The sequence below is a fragment of the Trichogramma pretiosum genome, unplaced genomic scaffold (genome assembly GCF_000599845.2).
Source record: "Trichogramma pretiosum strain Unisexual culture from Peru unplaced genomic scaffold, Tpre_2.0 scaffold84, whole genome shotgun sequence".
Taxonomy (NCBI): Eukaryota; Metazoa; Arthropoda; class Insecta; order Hymenoptera; family Trichogrammatidae; genus Trichogramma; species Trichogramma pretiosum.
Genome location: NW_019640790.1, coordinates 153808 through 172256, shown reverse-complemented (window position 1 = coordinate 172256; position 18449 = coordinate 153808). Strand labels below are relative to the sequence as shown.

The following is an 18449-nucleotide window of genomic DNA, read 5'->3' as shown; positions in this document are numbered from 1 at the left end:
TGAAAAATCATCTAAATTTGAATTGTCAAATGATTTTGGTTAAATTGTTTATGTTTAATTGGCTATTGAGATTGCATTGTTTGAGCGATAAGGAATAAGTCAATTTCAGCCATTCGTTTGGATTAAGCTAATCTTATCGCATTTGTTAAATTAAGGGGACACATACACCTTTTAAACTAAAAATAAATTTTATTGAATTTTTGAGTAGGATTTTTCTTTCCATTGCATTTTTTGAAATTTCAAAATGTTGATTTTGCACTGATATACAGCGGTTTCCGTAAGCCTTTTTCCTATACTTTACGTGTTAAATTATTTCTTCTTTTGCGTTTTCTGGCGAGTGGTGTTTTTGGTCACCTGTCGTAATATTCAAAGGGCACCGATTGAGCTTTCTGCACCATGGTCGCGTACACTTCTTCAGAACATCAATGGTTACGGTCACTACCTCGGATGAGACGATCGAACGGGCAGATTGCTTTGCATGAACAGTTAAGCACACATTTTTTCCATTTTTCGTTATTGCCGAAATTCAAGTCATAAAAGTACTGTTTGAGAGTGACCTATTGGTTCGATCGTCTCATCCGAGATAGTGACCGTAATCATTGATGTTCTGAAGTAGTGTACGCGACCCTGATGCTGAAGCTCAATCGGTACCCTCTGAAAGTTACGATAGATGACCAAAAACACTACTCGTCAGAAAACGCAAAAGAAGAAAAAATCAAAATTTTGGAATTTCGAAAAATGTAATGGAAAGGGAAGGAAAAATCCTACTCAAAAATTCAATAAAAATTTTTTTTTGAGTTTAAGGTGTCGGTGTCTTCTTAAGAAACTACGATTGATTATTGTATTCTTCCATGTCGCCGTGCCAGAGCTAAAATATGCCACTTCGGCGTTCAGTATTTCTGCGTTTGAAGCTTCAACTTTAACTATTATCTTCATTCCAACGCCAGATTCTGAAAGAGCATCTAATTTTACTTCTAAAAAATGTCACATTAACATGGTGTCAATTCAAACGCAGAAAAAAACCCAGAATCGAGAGCTGAAGTGGCATCTTTTAATTCGAAGCGCGCAATGGCATCTGGCAGCTGTGCTCTGCGGAGCTGCATCTTTCAGCTCTGGCACGCCGATCTGTACATATTTATACAATCTTTATTAATTCTTTGACGACTTATTATAAAAGCAATTAATATTATTATATTGAAAGATCACTCATATTATTTACACTCATTACCCTAACATACACAAATGAATGTGCCTCATGTTTATAGAGGTTTATGCTTTTGACTTTTAATGCAAAAAAAGTTACATTTAAATACTTTTACGTTTTTCACCGATGTGACCGATCCTTTTTCAACTTTACTCACCTTTTTATTAACCTTTTATTCAGGTACTGACGTTGAAATATTTCTCTCTTTGAAAAAATTTTTTTGTTTATAACATTTTCTAAACGAAAGTTCAATCATATGTCTTAACGGTATTTAGTTACTTTTACTTATATCATACTTTAAATATATAATTTAAAAATATATATACAATATATTTTTAAATTATATTTTTGTTTTATACTTATTAACTTTCAAAAATGATGATATGTTTTTTGCTGTATGTAATAAGATTTTTCGGAAACAGGGGGATTAAAAATTAACAAAAATAAATTTCAAAATTCTTTATTTATGATATTTTAAACATACCGGTGTACACCTAAAATCTCAAAAAAAAATTGAAAAAAAAACTTTTTTAAGTATAAGTTGTAACAGCTTCTGAATAAAATTAGCTTCCATAAAATAATTTGAACAGTATATATTATTCTCTCGAAATTTGGTAAACTTGATGGAATTTTTCATTTAATTTATAAATTGCAAGATAAAATACTATCTAATCTAATACAATAATAATATTTTTTTCATTTGTACAACAGTTTTTCATCGTTTAAAATTTTTTCCCAATAAGAAAGTGTTGAGTAAATACTAAATTTTCAATTTCGACTAACGTAGCTTGTTTTTTACAATGTGTATAATCTAATAAAGTAAGTTTAATGAAACCGACAAATCTACATTTATACCTCAAGAACTTTCCACATAAAGAAGTTATTAATTAAAGTGATTTCAAATTTAATAAATCTACGAAATCTACGAAATATTTTATCGAATTTATCGATTTTTTAAATTTATTAATAAAATTATCATTTATTAATTGATTTTTATACTCATAGAAATAGCGAGTGCAATTAAAATACAATTAATTAATAATGAATGTAGTAAATATATGTCTTGCCACGCTTCTAGCCGCATAAAAACTTGTTTTAATATACTCGTGTTCAAAATGCAAAAGTGATTTTACTTTATTTAATAAATTTATACTTTGGTGGTTATTAAAGTTTATTCATTATTTTAAAATTAATGCTACTGAACCAGTGGAGAATTATTAATAGCGCGCTGTTGGTCCAAATTAGATTTTACTTGACGATTGTCGATTTCCAAGTCGAGAGAAACTGAATTTTTGTTGACATTATCTGGAACATTGGACAATGGACCATTGACAGTATTTATTGCTCGAAGTAAAGATGCAGGAAGACTATTGACATTCTGTATTAAGCGGTTACGATGAACGGAAATGAGATTAGCCGATGAGACCGTAGAAGTCGGAAGCAAGGCCGAAGATCGGAGACGTTGTTCATTCGAAATTTTCTGTTAATCGAATAAAAATTGAAAAAAAAGATAAGAAAAACGAAAATTGCTTGAATATATATTTATGAGTTATATTACGTTTTGTCCAATAATGGAATTGGCCAAGAGTCTCTGAGAGTCTATGAGCTGGGATGACACCAAAGTTGGTCTCGCAACGTTGCTGGATGAAATAAATGGACGTAGAACGCGTTCTTGCTGAGTGTTAAGCAAAGCTGGTCGCAAGTACTGCTCAACTTGACTAGCTGTTACCAAGACTGGTCTCACTTGTTGTTGCTGTTGGACACGACGAACTAGGTTTGAGTTAAGAATTTCATCAAGTTGGGCTTGCTGTTCACGTTGCTGTAGCTGTTTTTGAATCGAGGCTAAGTTCGAGCGCACAACACTCTCATCTCGTTCTCGCTGTTCCTTTTTCTGAAGCTCGCGTTCAAGTAGCTGCTTTCTTTGGGTAGCATGAATGTTTAAGTTCAGCAGCCGTTCGATGTCGGCCTGCTGCTGCTGTTGCTGTTGCTGCTGCTGCTGCTGTTGCTGCTGTTGCTGCTGTTGCTGCTGCTGCTGCTGCTGCTGCTGCTCTGCCTCGGCAATCAACCGTGGCCTAATTAATTGATCAAATCGAGAATCTGACTGAACGATGAGACTATTAACATTGCCTCTGTTGACGTCTTCGATCGTATTTTCGAGTACTGGCAAAGGTGACACTGCTCTATTGACACTTAATCGTGGATCTTTCTGTACAACGGCGTTGAAGCCGTTGATTGGGTCAGCTATGTATGTCACTGTGCGCTTCGAACCATCGGGTTCAATTAGGCTATAGCTGCCTTGTACTACATCCCCTTGGCGAGTCTCTTCTTGTGCTTTATTATCACCTGCAACAAATGTCATATATTCATCGCATTTATATCTCAATTGCTCAATTTTCTTTATCAAATGATAATTAGAAGAAATTCATTACCTGTCAATCCATCAGCTACACTGTAGCTAAAGCTATACTGAGGTACGGAATCAAGATTTTCTGCTTCTGCAAGAGCCAGTACTTGGTTTAAGGACAACTGGGCAGCTTGGCTCGAAACAACTAAGCCAATTATAACGATGTACTAAAAATTAAACGAAATAATATTCGATTAAAGAGCCAAGTCAAATAATCTGCATTATTTTGAAATTTCTTACTTTGAGTAGCATTGTTGAGCTCCGTATCTTGAATATATTTAAAAATTCGTGCACCTATCCAACTACTGCGTGTACTTGGAGCAGTTTTCTAGACTCTTATATACTCTGACTCGGATTCTTCATACTATATGGTTTGCTCAATAGTTTGCCTGGATACTTGATAAGCCATGCAGGTGCATATGTGATCAGATTGTTTTTTTATTTTACATTATCCGTAAGTGTAAGTAGCTAGATATGTTACTGTAAGGAACTCGTGTAAAATCTCATATCTTACTTATGCAGCAACAGCTATTATTTCGATTTATTCTTATTATTATTATGCAACTCCACGCATTATCTTACAGAGTGTCTACGATTACTCGTCTAAATTTTTACATCACGCGCATAGCTCACACTCAATTGCAGTGGAAATATGCGTGTACTATTTAAAATAAAGATTGTAATATCAAATCAAAAAAAAAAAATTTGCAAAAATATTTTTTGTTATTGTTTTTATGCAGTTATTACAGGTGGACCATTCAGTTATAGAGTTAAATAACGTGAACGCCAACTGACATTGACAGATAAACCCATAACGGCGCAAAATATCAATTTTAAGATATATTTATCTGAATTTTTCATCAAACAGAATTGTCCAGTAAAAATTTGTTCTAGTAACTTTACAAATATATGATTATTTTCAGGTCTTTATATGATCCACTTCAGCGACCGAAAATGTCAACAGTACCTTAATTTTTTATGTTTTATACTATAACAATTCTAAAATTAAAAATATAAATAAGTACGCGGAAAATTTATTTTCTAATAACTTGTAGGGTTTTAACTCATTTATGTCCAGAATGACGAATTTTTAATTGCGATCGACGTGATTTTTTTTTCTCCATATTTTGGTCCGCCATTTTGTTAAAAAAAATGATTGGAAAAATCTGTGTAAACTTCGTAAATTACTTTTACACCCATGATCACCTCTGATCATATTTATATCTTGAGTTTTACACTGCAACATCTCGCAAAAAATTTCTCAAAGTAGATTTTTCGCACAAATGTTCAAGTTTTTTTTTGTTTAAACATCCATAACTTTTTAACAAAGCATCAAATCTTGAATTTGAGTCCAATTCTGAAAAGGCATTAAAAAGTTCGTCACTCAGGACGTTAAGGGGAGGCTCTCATCTAGCGCCGCAAAAATGACATGTTTTTCGTGATTTTTTTTTTCGTGGAAGGAAGTGAATAATGCAGTCAAATTTTTTTTGTACTTATAAAGTATGTATTCAACTATATTTACAAATTTTTTCAGACCAAAATATCGAATTATTTATCGCCTAGCAGCGTTTGATGGAGGTCGTGTTAAAAAAAGGTACCTCAACGGGCGGCAAGCTAGCGTCTTCAGTTTTTGCCCGAAACTAAAAATGCGAAGTTCCTCTTAAACTAGATGACATTTGCTGGAGGTTGAACCTAAATAATTGCAAAAAAATTAAAAATTGATAAAATGGCGGACTTCGGAAAAAAAATTTCTGTTTTTTGCCCTTTTTTGGCTCTTTTAAGGGCTGTAAAAAGTAATAATAATGAAAAAATTTAAAATTTTATAGGTTCAACCTCCAGACAATTTAATTAGCTTTAAAATAAAAAAAAAAGCGTATCTCTAAGTGCAGTACTTTTCGAGATATGTTGCCGCCCGATTCAGAAAACATAGTTTCAAGAAAAACGCGTTTAAAGTTTTAGAAAGTGAATGTACATACATACATACATCGTTTCCTCGTAAAAAGACAGCTTCGGTTTTTTGCCTATAATTTTTTAACTAAATCGATTTTGATAAAAAGGGTTTCGGGGGTGTATTCTACGGGACATTTGCTATCTAAGTAAGCAAAAAAAAAAAAATCGATTTTTTGATCGAGTCTCATGAGAGCCTCCCCTTAATAGGTTAATAAGAATTAGTACTTTATGGCTTAATTAATAGCCGATACAATCTTTTAAATAAATGTTCGATTAAAATATGGTTAAATAAAAATTAATAGTAATGGCTACATCCCGATTTAGGAGAAGCAAAAGAGATTATATTTTTAATCTGCTTAAAAGTTTCATACAAGTTTTTATATTGTTATTACATTTTTGTTTTGATCAATTTTGAACAAGAATTAAAAATGGCAGCTATTTGTTTAATTTGAATTTGTTTGTGGTTAATTTTAATTTTATTAAGCATAAAAAATAATTTTTAAACCTTCTAAAATTGAAAATAATACATACAAATTATTTTTTTTTCTACATTGAAGAAATCAAATAAATTTTGTGGAATTATACAGCCGTCATAGGCGGCTTTGAACTTTTCATGGGCAAATGAAGCTTAATACGCTGTTAAAAAATCTGCAATATCTTTTTTTTACGGTCTTGCATCATAATGCTTTAATTTGCGTATTTTTAATAACGAGAGTAGTCTAAGCATAAAATAAAAGTTTTTTGGTTTAGACGATGACTTATGGCTTTCAAACTTGCTATGACAGACTTCTTGTGGTATTCGCTCTTTCTACGTTTGATCTCTTTGCGTAGCAGTTTATCCACTTTTTTGTAAATTGGACTGTGACCAATTTGATATTCTCTGTCTATTTGCTGTGCCTCCTTCAACATTTTGCAGTGACATTTTTTCTGTAGGGGGCCAAATTTTTTTGTTCAATGCAGCCTTTGGTATCATAGATCTCTTGAGGTTTAGGCGAGATCAAAGATGTATAGAATAGCGTTCTATGATAAACTCAACCAAGAAGTATAGTCTTTGATACTCATTGTATATCTCTTTATATTTGAATCTTTACCATACATACGTTAAAATCACTTGCACTAAGCAATAATCTTTTCCTGGTATCATTGCTGAATAATTGAAATAGGAGAGCCATTTATTCGGCAAACACAATTTATTTGATCCAATTATTGTACATATACCCTTCTTCAACGATCTTTACTTTTATTTTAAAGTATCAGTATTACTGATACTTTAAAACATACATATACTATAATAATAATAATAATAATAATAATAATAACAATAATAATAATAATAATAATAAGATAATACAGTATACGGTAAAACCACTGACCGTAAAAAAATTGTCCTTAGAAGAATTACTGCAGGCGTATGGTGCCTTTCTAGTGGCACATCATTGAAATATTCAGCCAACTTGTCATTTTTTACATCATTGCGAGCAAGCTGCAAATACCCAAACTACGATATTTTTTCGCCTGATCCTTGTTACTTTAGTTTAGATCTCAACTTCTTAGCACATGTTTGTTTTAATTATTTCGAGATTTATGTGCATAAATTGCGTGGATGGTCACCTTTTAAATATCCTCTAACACCTCTATTTTTCTACAGTAGTTGATAAGACCTCACTGGTTAAGAGGGTTATCAGAACAAAGTAGTGGCTTTACCTCAACTAGAGCGTAATAGACATTTTTTTATAGTGGCATAACTTCTTGACAAATTTTTTGAAGTTCTTGAATTAATGTTTACTTTTTCATTGTCATCAAAGATAAAAATGAAGAAACTTTCAGGTAAATTATGAAGAACCTCAAACATAAATCGTCGATATTAGCGAAAACTAGCACTTTTAGTTTGCAAAATGTATAAAAACGTGTTACTTTTTGTTAACAGCGTCAAAATGCCATAGTAGCTTTTTGGAAAATTTTTGTTTAGATATTTCAGGAACGTATTTAAAAATGTTCATTTTTACGATGTCTCCAATATCTTCATTAGTCATTTATCTTATTTTCATGCAACGACTCCAAACGAATATTTTTACGACTTTAAATACTCAAGCTCATACAAATAACAAACGAAAAAGTTATCTCAAACAAGTTACGTGTTTATGACTATAGAGATAACTCACTGTAGAAATGCATAAACATAATAAGCCAATAAGTTGATGGTTACCGCTATGGACTAAAAGCGAGAGCGGTCTTAAAATATTGATAATTTTTTCTTTGTGTTTTATTTGTTAATATTATCAGTTATTTCAGCTGGAAAATATCTTTTGCATTTTCTTTCAGTAAATTTTCAAGCATATGCTTTGAATGATTTTTTCATACTTGAAAATGAAGAATGAAAAAGTGTGATTAATAATACTTGTTATAGATCAAATTTCTACTTATAATCTTCATGATGATTGCTATTTTAATTTTTGTGATTTTTACATTTTTCGATACAAATGAGTCGAAATTGACATCAGTCGTTCGAACCAAGAATGGGTACGTTCAGGGAGAAATTTTGAGAACAATAAGCAATTCTACAGAGTTTTCTTCATTCAAAGGAATTCCATACGCTATACCCCCACTGGGTTATTTGAGATTCAAGGTTTGATAAAACATAATGGTTATTTAATTTTTTGAAAATTACAAATTTAAATCTTTTCAGAAATTGAAATCAAAACTATATTTTATTAAAATTAGTTTGTTAGAGTTGAATGTGCATTAAAAAAATTTCGAAAATTATCTCGATATAATTCGATAGATCGGGTTTTCAATGTTTTGAGGTACATGGTTTTTAAGAAAGTTTCAAATCGAGGAATTAGTGCTTGATGAATTAGTACTTGTATGTATTAGTGCTTGTAGCAAATTCTTACCTAATTCAAGTTTTATTTTAAAATCATTTTATAAGGTAGCATTATATTATTCTGCATTGATGTTTTAGATACGAGTGTCCCAAATTATATACAGTGGAATCCTCTTATTATGGCCACTTCAAGACCAAAGGTTTTGATCGCATTATTAAGCGGCTGACCTTAATATATGACGGAATAGAATCTATTCAAAAAATCTAACCCAAATAATCGCTAAATTTTTTATACTCGATTCTATAAACAATTGAATTTATATAATTTTTATAAGAATAGAAAATTGAAAAATTCTTTCAACGCCACTTTTTAAAAATCGATGGTTTTGCAAAGATTTTTAGCTAATTTTTCTGGTATTTTTTCATGATAAGACCATTAACTCTTGCTATCACTATCACTATTGAATTCGCTATCGTGACGTTTCAATAAATTAAGATTTTATTTGATTGTTAAATCTTTCTTCCTATCCAAGGTGAAAATTTCTTGTCCGTTGGGTTGTTCATAGATCCAGACCGAATTTAAATGTTTACGTTATTAGATAATTTAACATGATTTCAGAATTATGTTTGTCCACATTGAATGGGAGTGTCTATAATAACCGATTTATTTTATGTACATGTACATTGGATGGGGCCGGGACCAAGGGTTTTGGCCATATTAACCGTGGACATATTAAGCGTATTCCACTGTATAATGATTTGTTAAGAGTTATAAACCATATGTAATTAAAACATTTTTTTCTGTGAAGACGATGAAGTATATTTCTGTGGTGGAAAGGCCTAACGAGATAACTCCATTTTTCGTGTTTTCGAGAAAAACGCGTTTTAAGTTGCGCACGAAGGCCTAGCTAGACGCGGACGACTAAAGATCTGTACCTATGATATTTTTACCTATTATGAGGTATCTTTTGAACTATGTACTTGTGAAATTGAAAGACGCATCATAGTAATGATGCGGAGCAAAAAATATGGACTTATCTCGTTAGCCCTGCAGATAAGTCCACTTTTAGCGGTCACACTTTTTTCATTATCGATAATTTCGCTTGGTTTGTGATCAAATCCTCACTTAATGATTTTACATTGATAAAATAGCTCATTTAACGTTATACTGGTGTCAGATCTCAAATCTTGCAACGAAAAAAGGCCACACTAAAAATCGCGAAAATGGCCCCTCGCGTATCAAATGTACCAACCGTATAGTGAAATTCACAAAATTCGAAGAGTGTGAGAGCCATTTGTATGTTGAAATATCATTTTCTTCCATTTTCAAATCAATTTAGACTCTTAATCGCATTTTGGAGCTCGCACAGGTGGACTTATCTCGTTTGGCACGGTGTTATATTTAACGATAGGTGCTCTTTTCAGCTTTTGTGACCTTGTACATTAAAGTAGACATAACATATAGGTAATTCACGTCATAAACTCGATTTCGAAAAAAATGGAGTTATCTCGTTAGCCCTTTCCACCACAGATTTAAATTTATGAAAAAGTTCAAGTTTTTCATAAAACTTTTTCATTAAAGAACATTCTTATTTCGTCTGTCGGAAATTAATCATAACCTACTCTTACTAAATTCCAAGTATTTTTGATCCCTTGTGTACTTGAAATAAAATTGTTTGAAATGAACGTACCATTGTAAATATATAATAATAACTTTTATTTTAGCCTCCTGTTCCAATAAAACCATGGAATGGTATTCTTAAAGCGACAAAAGAGGGTCCAAATTGTATTCAGAAAGATTTTGTATACACTTCAGAATTCACTGGCTCGGAAGATTGCTTGTATTTGAATGTCTACACTCCTGAGGTATAATAAGTGTTAAACTTTCAATAATAATTATTTCATATTTAAAAAGTACTAAATAAAATAAATGAATAAGATATCAATAGTAATCACTTAGTTGGTAGAAATCAGTTTGAATTTTTTGCTAGACAAAGCCATATCATGGTATCTCAATAATTTATAAATTTTAATATAACAGTTTATCCATGTGGATTATCTACGTGTATTAGCTATCCACGTGGATCAGACATGGTTTGAAAAAAAATTAATCGTCATGGATTTTTAACTTATACAATTGAATATTCCTCGAGGTTTTTCGCTGAAATCTACCTACGTGGACAATACTTTTGATCCACGTGGTAACGATGTCTGATTCACGTGGAATTCGCATGGGTAATCCACGTGAATATCCGTATAATTTTTTTCAACTGGGTATCTTTTTATCTCATTTGTTATTATAAAATATAATCATTTTTCATCATAATAAATAAAATATAATTAATATCAATAAATGGTCTTCATAAAAATAAACAAAAATACTTGCAATCACCTTCCTATTTATCCACAGGTAAAATTTAGTGATGCGGACCCACGGAACTTATTACCAGTGATGATGTGGATTTATGGTGGATCCTTTAAAAGAGGTTATGCTAATAGTTTTTTATATGGACCTGATTTTATCATTGAAGAAAAAGTAGTTTTGGTAACATTCAACTATAGATTAGGGCCACTAGGTATATTTTTAAAAATTTTAAAATACACGATTTCATAAATGTAAAATTCTGCTCATATTAAATATTAATTTTCAGGTTTCTTAAACTTAAAACATGATAATGCCACCGGCAATGCTGCTTTAAAAGATCAAAATTTAGTTTTGCGTTGGATCAATGAAAATATTGCCCAATTTGGAGGTAATCCTAATAGTGTCACCTTATTCGGTCAAAGTGCCGGGGGTGTAGCAGTTGATTTCCACGGATTATCTGAAATGTCCAAAGGTATTTTTGAATTATTTTCAGTTGGTAAAATAAAAAATTTATAATTTGTTTATTGAAATTAAAATTGAATTATGAATCTAGAATACAAAGGTTGAGGTTGATGCTTTATTATTACACATTTGATTCACAGGCGCTAGCATATTTTTCTGAATTTTTCAATGAAAATTTATGTTTTTAAGATTTGCTTTCATATTTATAGAAAAGAAATGTGGGCTTTATTGAAATACGTCTCATTTTGCTTTACATGATTTCAATAATAATTTGATTCATTTATTAGGATTATTTCACCGCTCGATTAGTATGAGTGCTTCTCCACTATGTCCTTGGGCATTTCATACAGGAGAAGCTGCTGTTAAACAAGCTTTCATATTGGGTGAAAAACTGGGTAAAGTAGCATCGAATAAAAATGAGTTACTGAAAGTCTTGTATGATGCATCAGCTACAGATATTATGACAAAAACTGAAGATATGGGTTCGGTAAAAATTGTTTATACACTTTTAGAAAATTTTAGCGCTATTTTGAGGGCTTATACACTTTTTAAAATTAAAAATTTGGATTTGTCTCTGAGATACATCCGTTTCCTTGGGTTCTGTTCCTACACTTGAAGTGTTAATGTCGTAATATTTAGTAGTATTATGAGTTACATACATTCGGGTTTTTAGGACGGTTTCAATTAAAAATTTTATGGCTAAAAAAATTTGACGGAAATTATATAAAAGGGGTTTTAAGTTTTTGCACGTATGAAACTGATTGCCTTGTCCGATGTGGTGATTTTCAACACTGATGTTCTGAAAATGTAAACTATACTAAGGCGTTGTAACTCAAATGACTAGTTGAATATTGCGTCGCGCGAATGCTGTCACTTAAAAAATTGAATACTTTTTTTTCTATTTTCTTTAAAATACCTAAAAAAGCCTGTAAATAATTATACTTGATTATTTTGAATTTTTATTTATTACTCAGGCTAATTAAGTAAATACCTATTTACAGAGCGATCCTCCATTTAAACCAAGTATTGAAAGTACTGATGTTGCAATAAATGAAAAAAAGTTTATAACTTCGTGTTCTTATGGGAACTATGTATCCGGAAATTTTTTGCGAGTCCCGCACTTAACCGGTTACACTTTAAACGAAACGCTCTTGTTCGCAGGAGGTAAGTACAAATGTTATTACATTATTTATAAAACCCCAACAAATAAGTTATTCTTACATTATTTATAAAATTCCAACAAATAAGTTATTCTTAATATATTTACATCTCTATTTATAATATTTCTACATAAATGTGTTATGGAGTGGCCTAAGAATTTTTTTTTAAATTACCCCTTCCCCTAGGATCGCAGAGCTTCCTCTATGAAAAAACAATAGGGATACCCTTTTTTTTAAATAACACAGCTACACAAAAAAAATGTTCATGTCCAGAAATTAGACCTTGGGGACTTTAGTTTTAGGGGTCGCTGAATCCGAATCCGGTATCAGTTTTTCTAGGTTGGCTCAATTTAAAGGTGTATTTGAACACGGTGAGTAGCATTAAGATGGCAACGAAAAATTATTGTACCACTGTTTAATAGGTTAATCATAGATAAAAAAAACCGTTCGAATCTAAATCCCAGCTGATCCTGTTTAAAAGTTATACGTACTTTTCACTTTTTATTCAAAAATCTCTATTTATTTCTTTGCGACCAAGAATAAGAGTATTATAATCTTATTATCATAAATACCAATGATATTTATTGTACAATTAAAATGTTCGGCATGCTTTATCAAAAACATGTCTACGTACATATATAAATGTCCTTATGTACATTTATTCTCGCATTTGGATTCACCATCCTTAAAAATTTATGTATGAATTTCTTAGGATTTTTTACCACTTTTCCTTAATTTGACCTTCAAATGACTTTGAAAATGAGCCAACCTAGAAAAACTGACACCAGATTCGGATTCAGCAACACCAAAAACATAAAGTCATATAGGTCGATGGTTTCTGAATGTAAACATTTTGTTTGTGTGGCTGTATAATTAAAATGTTTTAGAAATTATGAATTTTGAATGTAAATCAGTCTTTGCGAGTTTAAAATTGGCACTTTTTAATATCGTATATGTTTTTTTTTAAATTTGATTAAAGATGTTGAGTCAGTATCAGATGTGGCAAAGTTTGCTTTGCAGTGCGCGGGCTCATTTCCCAGATCATCTTTACTTCCTTTGCCAATCACGAATCAAGTTTTTTCAAAAATTTCAAATAAATCAATAAATATCGTCGACGCCTTTGTTTCTGAATTGATAGATGTAAGCAATATTCTTTGTTCGTTAGATTAAAAGTAAATGTTAATCATATTTGCAGAATCTGAAAAATTAATAATCGTCAATTGAAATTTCTTTTCCTGGACAGGAAACTTCAGATATATTATTTGTTACTGGCATCGATATGAAGAGAAAGTTAATGAGTACTAGAAACGATCAACCATTGTTCTTTTATCGTTTTTCGTACATTACTGATCAGTCTTTGCATAGACTTTTATATAATATTTCACTAAATGGTAAGTTCAAATACTAAGAAAAATTAACCAAACTATGAGTACATATTTGCAGGAACAGCTCACGGAGATGATTTTGCTTACCTATTTCACATGAAAATCCTCAATTTTTCATTGAATTCGAATGATCCTACATTCATAACTCGAAAACGCATGGTGCGTTTGTGGACTAATTTTGCTAAATATAGGTATTGAAGTTTTACATTTTCATTACATCTTATATCAAAAACGTCACTAGCATCCATGAATCGCAGTAATCCAACTCCTCGGGGCAGTCAAGACGAACTTCTTCAAAGAATCACATGGCCAAACTCTCGAATAAACAACTCCTATTTGGAGTTTGGAAAAGATTTGTCAGTAAAAACAATTTCTATGGATAAATTGGTGGAAGTCCTGGAAACTGGTAGTCCTTTTGCATTACCCATACAAACTGGTTGCACATCAGATTTAATTAAATTGATTTTTAAACAACTGTAAGTATAATTCAACTCGCCTGGAACTCAATTCAACTCCTATCGAAAAGAATTTATTCAAAAATGTTTATTTTTTTCAGAAATCCCTTTAACAAAAACAACTATATGCAAAATTCATTAAATTTGGGCATATCACAATTATTTTAGATGATGCTTTTACTAACTCTATTTGTCTAAACTTAAAGAACTATTTTTGTCATTATTTTATAAAAAGTAATAAATAAAGAATAATAAGAAATTAATTTTTCATCTCTCAATTATCATTTTAAACTAACAAACATTTTCATGCACATTGTTTGTTTATTCGATTAAATTATTATGCGCTTAAATATCTCATCTTCTGTAATAAAAGTAAAATGCATATTTTTAAAATGTATAACAATCTAGGTTCTTTACACTTAAAATTTTAAGTATGTCTAAAAAAGCATGTAAAGGTAATGTAAGGGATAATAATAGTTTGTTGTGTTGTTTCATTGCACATAAAGTTTTCTAAACAGAATAGGAATTTTTCAAGTTAATGTGTCAGTATATACCTAGTTGGTCAAAAATATTGAGGTATAACAGAGAATCTATTTTTGAACTTATGAAAAGATATATCCGATTCAATGGCATAAAATGGTAATTGCGATATTTCACAAACAATACCCATTTTACGAGTATGAACAAAATCGGTTTGTTGTTCAGCTTGTAAAAAATTATTGGCCAGCTTTGATCGAAAAAATGAACATATCAGAGGCAAGAACAAAATACAAATTTTAAAAAAATTTCCACAGAATTTCGCCAGGACTTTTTTTCAAATTCGTAAATATTTTTATTTTGCTATTTTTTTATAATTTCACTACGAAGAAAACCTGAAAGCTTAGTTCAGACATGCCTGAAAGCTTAGTTCAGAATTTCTGTACGATTTTTTAAAATAAAATTAGAAAATATTTATTTCCTTTTTTATGCGTAAACATGAGTATACTTTTTAAAAATATGGTTCATTGCTTTTCTAAAGGTAACGAATAAAAAATTCGAATTTTTTTACATTGGTGAAAATAATTTTTATCAAATTTTTCCAATAGTATAAAATAATACAGACTGTTTATTTAATGTTCTCACTAGAAAACAGCTTAATAAAAATTATTAACTTTTTTGTTTTTTATAACGTTTGTGTATTTTAAACTATTTCTTCGCGAAATATCTTTTTACTGCGATTTCTTTGATTTTGATTCTTTTTTTCCCTTACAAATAAATTTTTAAAAATATTTCTAGGTATGACAGCATATAACATCATTACTGGCTGAATCATTCTACAAAATTTTAGTATCCAAAGATCTTCAAATGTTGACCCGAGAGCTCCAGTTACGTAAGGTGCATCCATGAGTAAGTAAAGTTTTAAGTACAGTATATATTGTTTCTTGATTTTTTTTTTGCGATTTTCATTGATAATCCGAGTTGATTTTTGAATTTGAATCATTTTAACGGTAGTAAATATGAAAAGAATACTACTTGCAAATGCTACTAAAATAGGAACACTGGCAACATGAAATATGACATGATAATTAGTATTGTATATGTTTTGAAAATTAGGTTTTACTATGCTGTCCTCTGCAAGAGGTGCAAATTGGAGAATACCAGATATCATTGACGGTATTAATGTGCCAATCAAAACTCCGAAAAAATACATACGAAATTTATTAGTTTCATTTCGATCTTTATTATTTGAAACATTTTTCCAACGGAAGCTTGTAATTGTTGAAGAAACATCAAAGCTTATCACAAGAAGCCATAAAACACCGCTAATGGTAAAAATCTGAAGAGATGATCCAAAAGATATTGCTACTATATTTTCTAGAGGCTTATGACATAGCATGTAATGTCCGAGAATGATAATGGTGATACTTAAAATGCCTTGGGTTATACAAAAACTTAATACAGCTTTATCATACGCTCGACGACACATATTTGGGATAATTATGTAAATTATGCAAACTATACTGTAAGATGTTAAATAGACAATGTTGGCGAAAATCATCATACTAGCTCCATAAATATTTATAAAAGTAAAAACAGAATCGCACTGATTGCTTGATTCAAAATTATAGCTATTAATCGAACTTTTTTTATTCAAAATATCCATGCATTCGAGTGGTAAATAGTACTTATTCATACTTGAATTAGTTATATCATGCTGAGTCGACAAAGAATCATTGTAATCTGCAAACAAATCAAAATTTAGCGTCAAACTATTTTTTTCGAGGCCCTCAATTAATATTAATAAAAATATATATCTTAGAAAATTGACCAGTTATTAATTTGAACGAACACAATTTTTATACAGTTTTTTTCATAACATAGTAATAATAATCTCGATATAAAATTGTTCATTCATTAAGCTAGTTAAATGATCTAATATTTGCGATTAAACCCCAACTACTTGAAGAAAATTCAATTTTCACTTATATATAAAGGTTATAAATTTAAAACTCTGAAGTTATATTTTCTGAGATTAAACGTAACAATTGTTACTTTTTATAAATGTACTCACCAGTATAACACTGCATTACTAATTCTGTTAAGTTTTGATCAGATAATTCTAGTTTTTTAAAATACATGTCATCATCACTAACATTCAATTTTTCAATTAAAATATTGCTTCCCAATGATAAAACAGCACCAAAATTTAGATTGTTTGTGCAATTTTCCATAATGTTTTCAGCTTTGATAATTTTCGAAAAAAGTAAGATCAAAGTTGCACAAAATTTTATGAACCGATAATTTGTCATATTTTACTATCATGAATTCAACAGAAGTTGTCTAAATGTCTAATTAAAAGCAAGACTAAAATATGTCGTTCGAAGTGATTATACAAATACCTACTTGTTGATGTGCTTCCACCACTCTTAAATAAACTAGCATGTTTGAAGAACTCCGAGTAGGTGAAGTCTGGGGAAATTTTCTGCAGCTATACACATACTTAAAGTAGATTAATTTCAATTGACGATTTGGATTTTTAATGTGATGATATTTCATTTTACTGAATTATTTTAAGAAACAATTTTCTCGGAAAATTTTTTTCGTTTAATTTTTTAAGATATTTTTCACTTCATCGAAGCCTAAATTTTAACTAGATGAAGTAGATGAAAAACTATTTATGAATTTATACAAGTACTAATTATGCACTCTTACATAATTCTTAGGAATTCTTGAATATTAGATTCTGACCGCTAGTTTGAAAAATCAACGCATAAGTTTCTCTCACTTGTATAGTAAGTGCGATTTTTTGTCCACGGCATTTGAAAATAAGATATGTGTATGACTGAAACGGTATTATATCCAATTAACATGTTGTAAATATAACGCAATTTTTCATTGAAATTATTTTTTACACCGTTTGTGCTATAAAATGAAATTTTACCATTATTTAATAGTTCTCAAATAACCATGCTAGATGGTAGGCGACAAATGTAATTGTTCTTTTTTTCAAAATACTTTAATTTATAGTTGAATTGGAGTACAAAACTTTTAACACTTTTAGTTATATATTTCACTGAAAAAGACGATTTTTAATTAATTTTATCCTAAAAATTTCATTAAGATACTCAATGAACGTTACAAAAAATCAACTATCATTAATACTGTACTTTGACGTATCCTTAAGAATGACACCTTTGAAATTTATTTTGATAATTAAAATCTGTGCACAGTTGATATGGTAGGTTCTTTAATTATCATCAGTAGATTAAAATAATTCAAAAACATATATATATGGGCTAAGCCATAATTAGCGTGATGGTCAAAAAAATTTTTTTTCTCAAATTATGTACTTTTGAAGAGTACATTGAAAAGTGAAAATCCTGAAAGTTTCAGCCCTCTAGGTCCAACCCTATTGGATTTTCAGGGTCTTGAAGTTGAATTTTCTTTTTTTGATGATATTTTGCTTGCAATTCTGATTTTCTTGGGTATATATGAAAAAATTGTTGAATCATGGTTTTTAATGTAAAATTTGATGTAGAATTCAAATTTGTACTTAAAAATCATATTAAGAAGTGGAGTCCCCATAAAAATGATATTTTCATGTCCTAATCATATTAATGTACTAAAAAAAATGTGTTCGTATCCTTCGATTAGACCCATATTGTAATATGTTCATCGATACACCAAAATACAACTTCTGATAAATTTTGGTTATCGGCAGACAAACAGAATTCATTATTGAGCTTAAGATGAGTGAAAA

At 30.3% G+C, this 18449-nt stretch overlaps 3 protein-coding genes across 3 annotated transcripts; 1 reads left to right on the top strand and 2 right to left on the bottom strand.

Annotated features, from left to right (window-relative positions):
* Positions 1 to 2225: 2225 nt before the first annotated feature.
* On the bottom strand, positions 2226 to 4155 carry LOC106657897 (bromodomain-containing protein DDB_G0280777-like). The gene is made up of 4 exons (XM_014379595.2): positions 3849 to 4155; positions 3634 to 3775; positions 2763 to 3547; positions 2226 to 2684 (listed from the first exon to the last, which is right to left on the bottom strand). The coding sequence occupies exons 1-4, from the start codon at positions 3858 to 3860 to the stop codon at positions 2400 to 2402; spliced, it is 1224 nt and encodes a 407-aa protein (XP_014235081.1). The 5' UTR covers positions 3861 to 4155; the 3' UTR covers positions 2226 to 2399.
* Positions 4156 to 7829: 3674 nt separating this feature from the next.
* Positions 7830 to 14446, top strand: LOC106657870 (venom carboxylesterase-6-like). The gene is made up of 11 exons (XM_014379563.2): positions 7830 to 8184; positions 10108 to 10248; positions 10793 to 10958; positions 11034 to 11219; positions 11497 to 11696; positions 12211 to 12373; positions 13349 to 13509; positions 13613 to 13760; positions 13813 to 13945; positions 14012 to 14230; positions 14311 to 14446. The coding sequence occupies exons 1-11, from the start codon at positions 7990 to 7992 to the stop codon at positions 14375 to 14377; spliced, it is 1779 nt and encodes a 592-aa protein (XP_014235049.1). The 5' UTR covers positions 7830 to 7989; the 3' UTR covers positions 14378 to 14446.
* An 870-nt stretch (positions 14447 to 15316) lies between these two features.
* Positions 15317 to 17053, bottom strand: LOC106657754. The gene is made up of 2 exons (XM_023462177.1): positions 16761 to 17053; positions 15317 to 16429 (listed from the first exon to the last, which is right to left on the bottom strand). Exons 1-2 carry the CDS (start codon positions 16996 to 16998, stop codon positions 15390 to 15392), a joined length of 1278 nt encoding a protein of 425 aa, XP_023317945.1. The 5' UTR covers positions 16999 to 17053; the 3' UTR covers positions 15317 to 15389.
* Positions 17054 to 18449: the final 1396 nt, after the last annotated feature.

Excerpts from the sequence above, each read along its gene's own strand:
- LOC106657897 (XM_014379595.2), bottom strand. Across the intron at positions 3,548-3,633 it reads TGTAGCTGATGGATTGACAG|GTGATAATAAAGCACAAGAA; the intron begins GTAATGAATTTC and ends CATTTGTTGCAG. Across the intron at positions 2,685-2,762 it reads ATTCCATTATTGGACAAAAC|AAAATTTCGAATGAACAACG; the intron begins GTAATATAACTC and ends TTCGATTAACAG.
- LOC106657870 (XM_014379563.2), top strand. The coding sequence starts at position 7,990 with ATGATGATTGCTATTTTAATTTTTGTGATTTTTACATTTTTCGATACA. Across the intron at positions 8,185-10,107 it reads TGGGTTATTTGAGATTCAAG|CCTCCTGTTCCAATAAAACC; the intron begins GTTTGATAAAAC and ends CTTTTATTTTAG. Across the intron at positions 13,510-13,612 it reads TTGTTTCTGAATTGATAGAT|GAAACTTCAGATATATTATT; the intron begins GTAAGCAATATT and ends TTTCCTGGACAG.
- LOC106657754 (XM_023462177.1), bottom strand. The coding sequence starts at position 16,998 with ATGACAAATTATCGGTTCATAAAATTTTGTGCAACTTTGATCTTACTT. Across the intron at positions 16,430-16,760 it reads AGTAATGCAGTGTTATACTG|ATTACAATGATTCTTTGTCG; the intron begins GTGAGTACATTT and ends ATTTGTTTGCAG.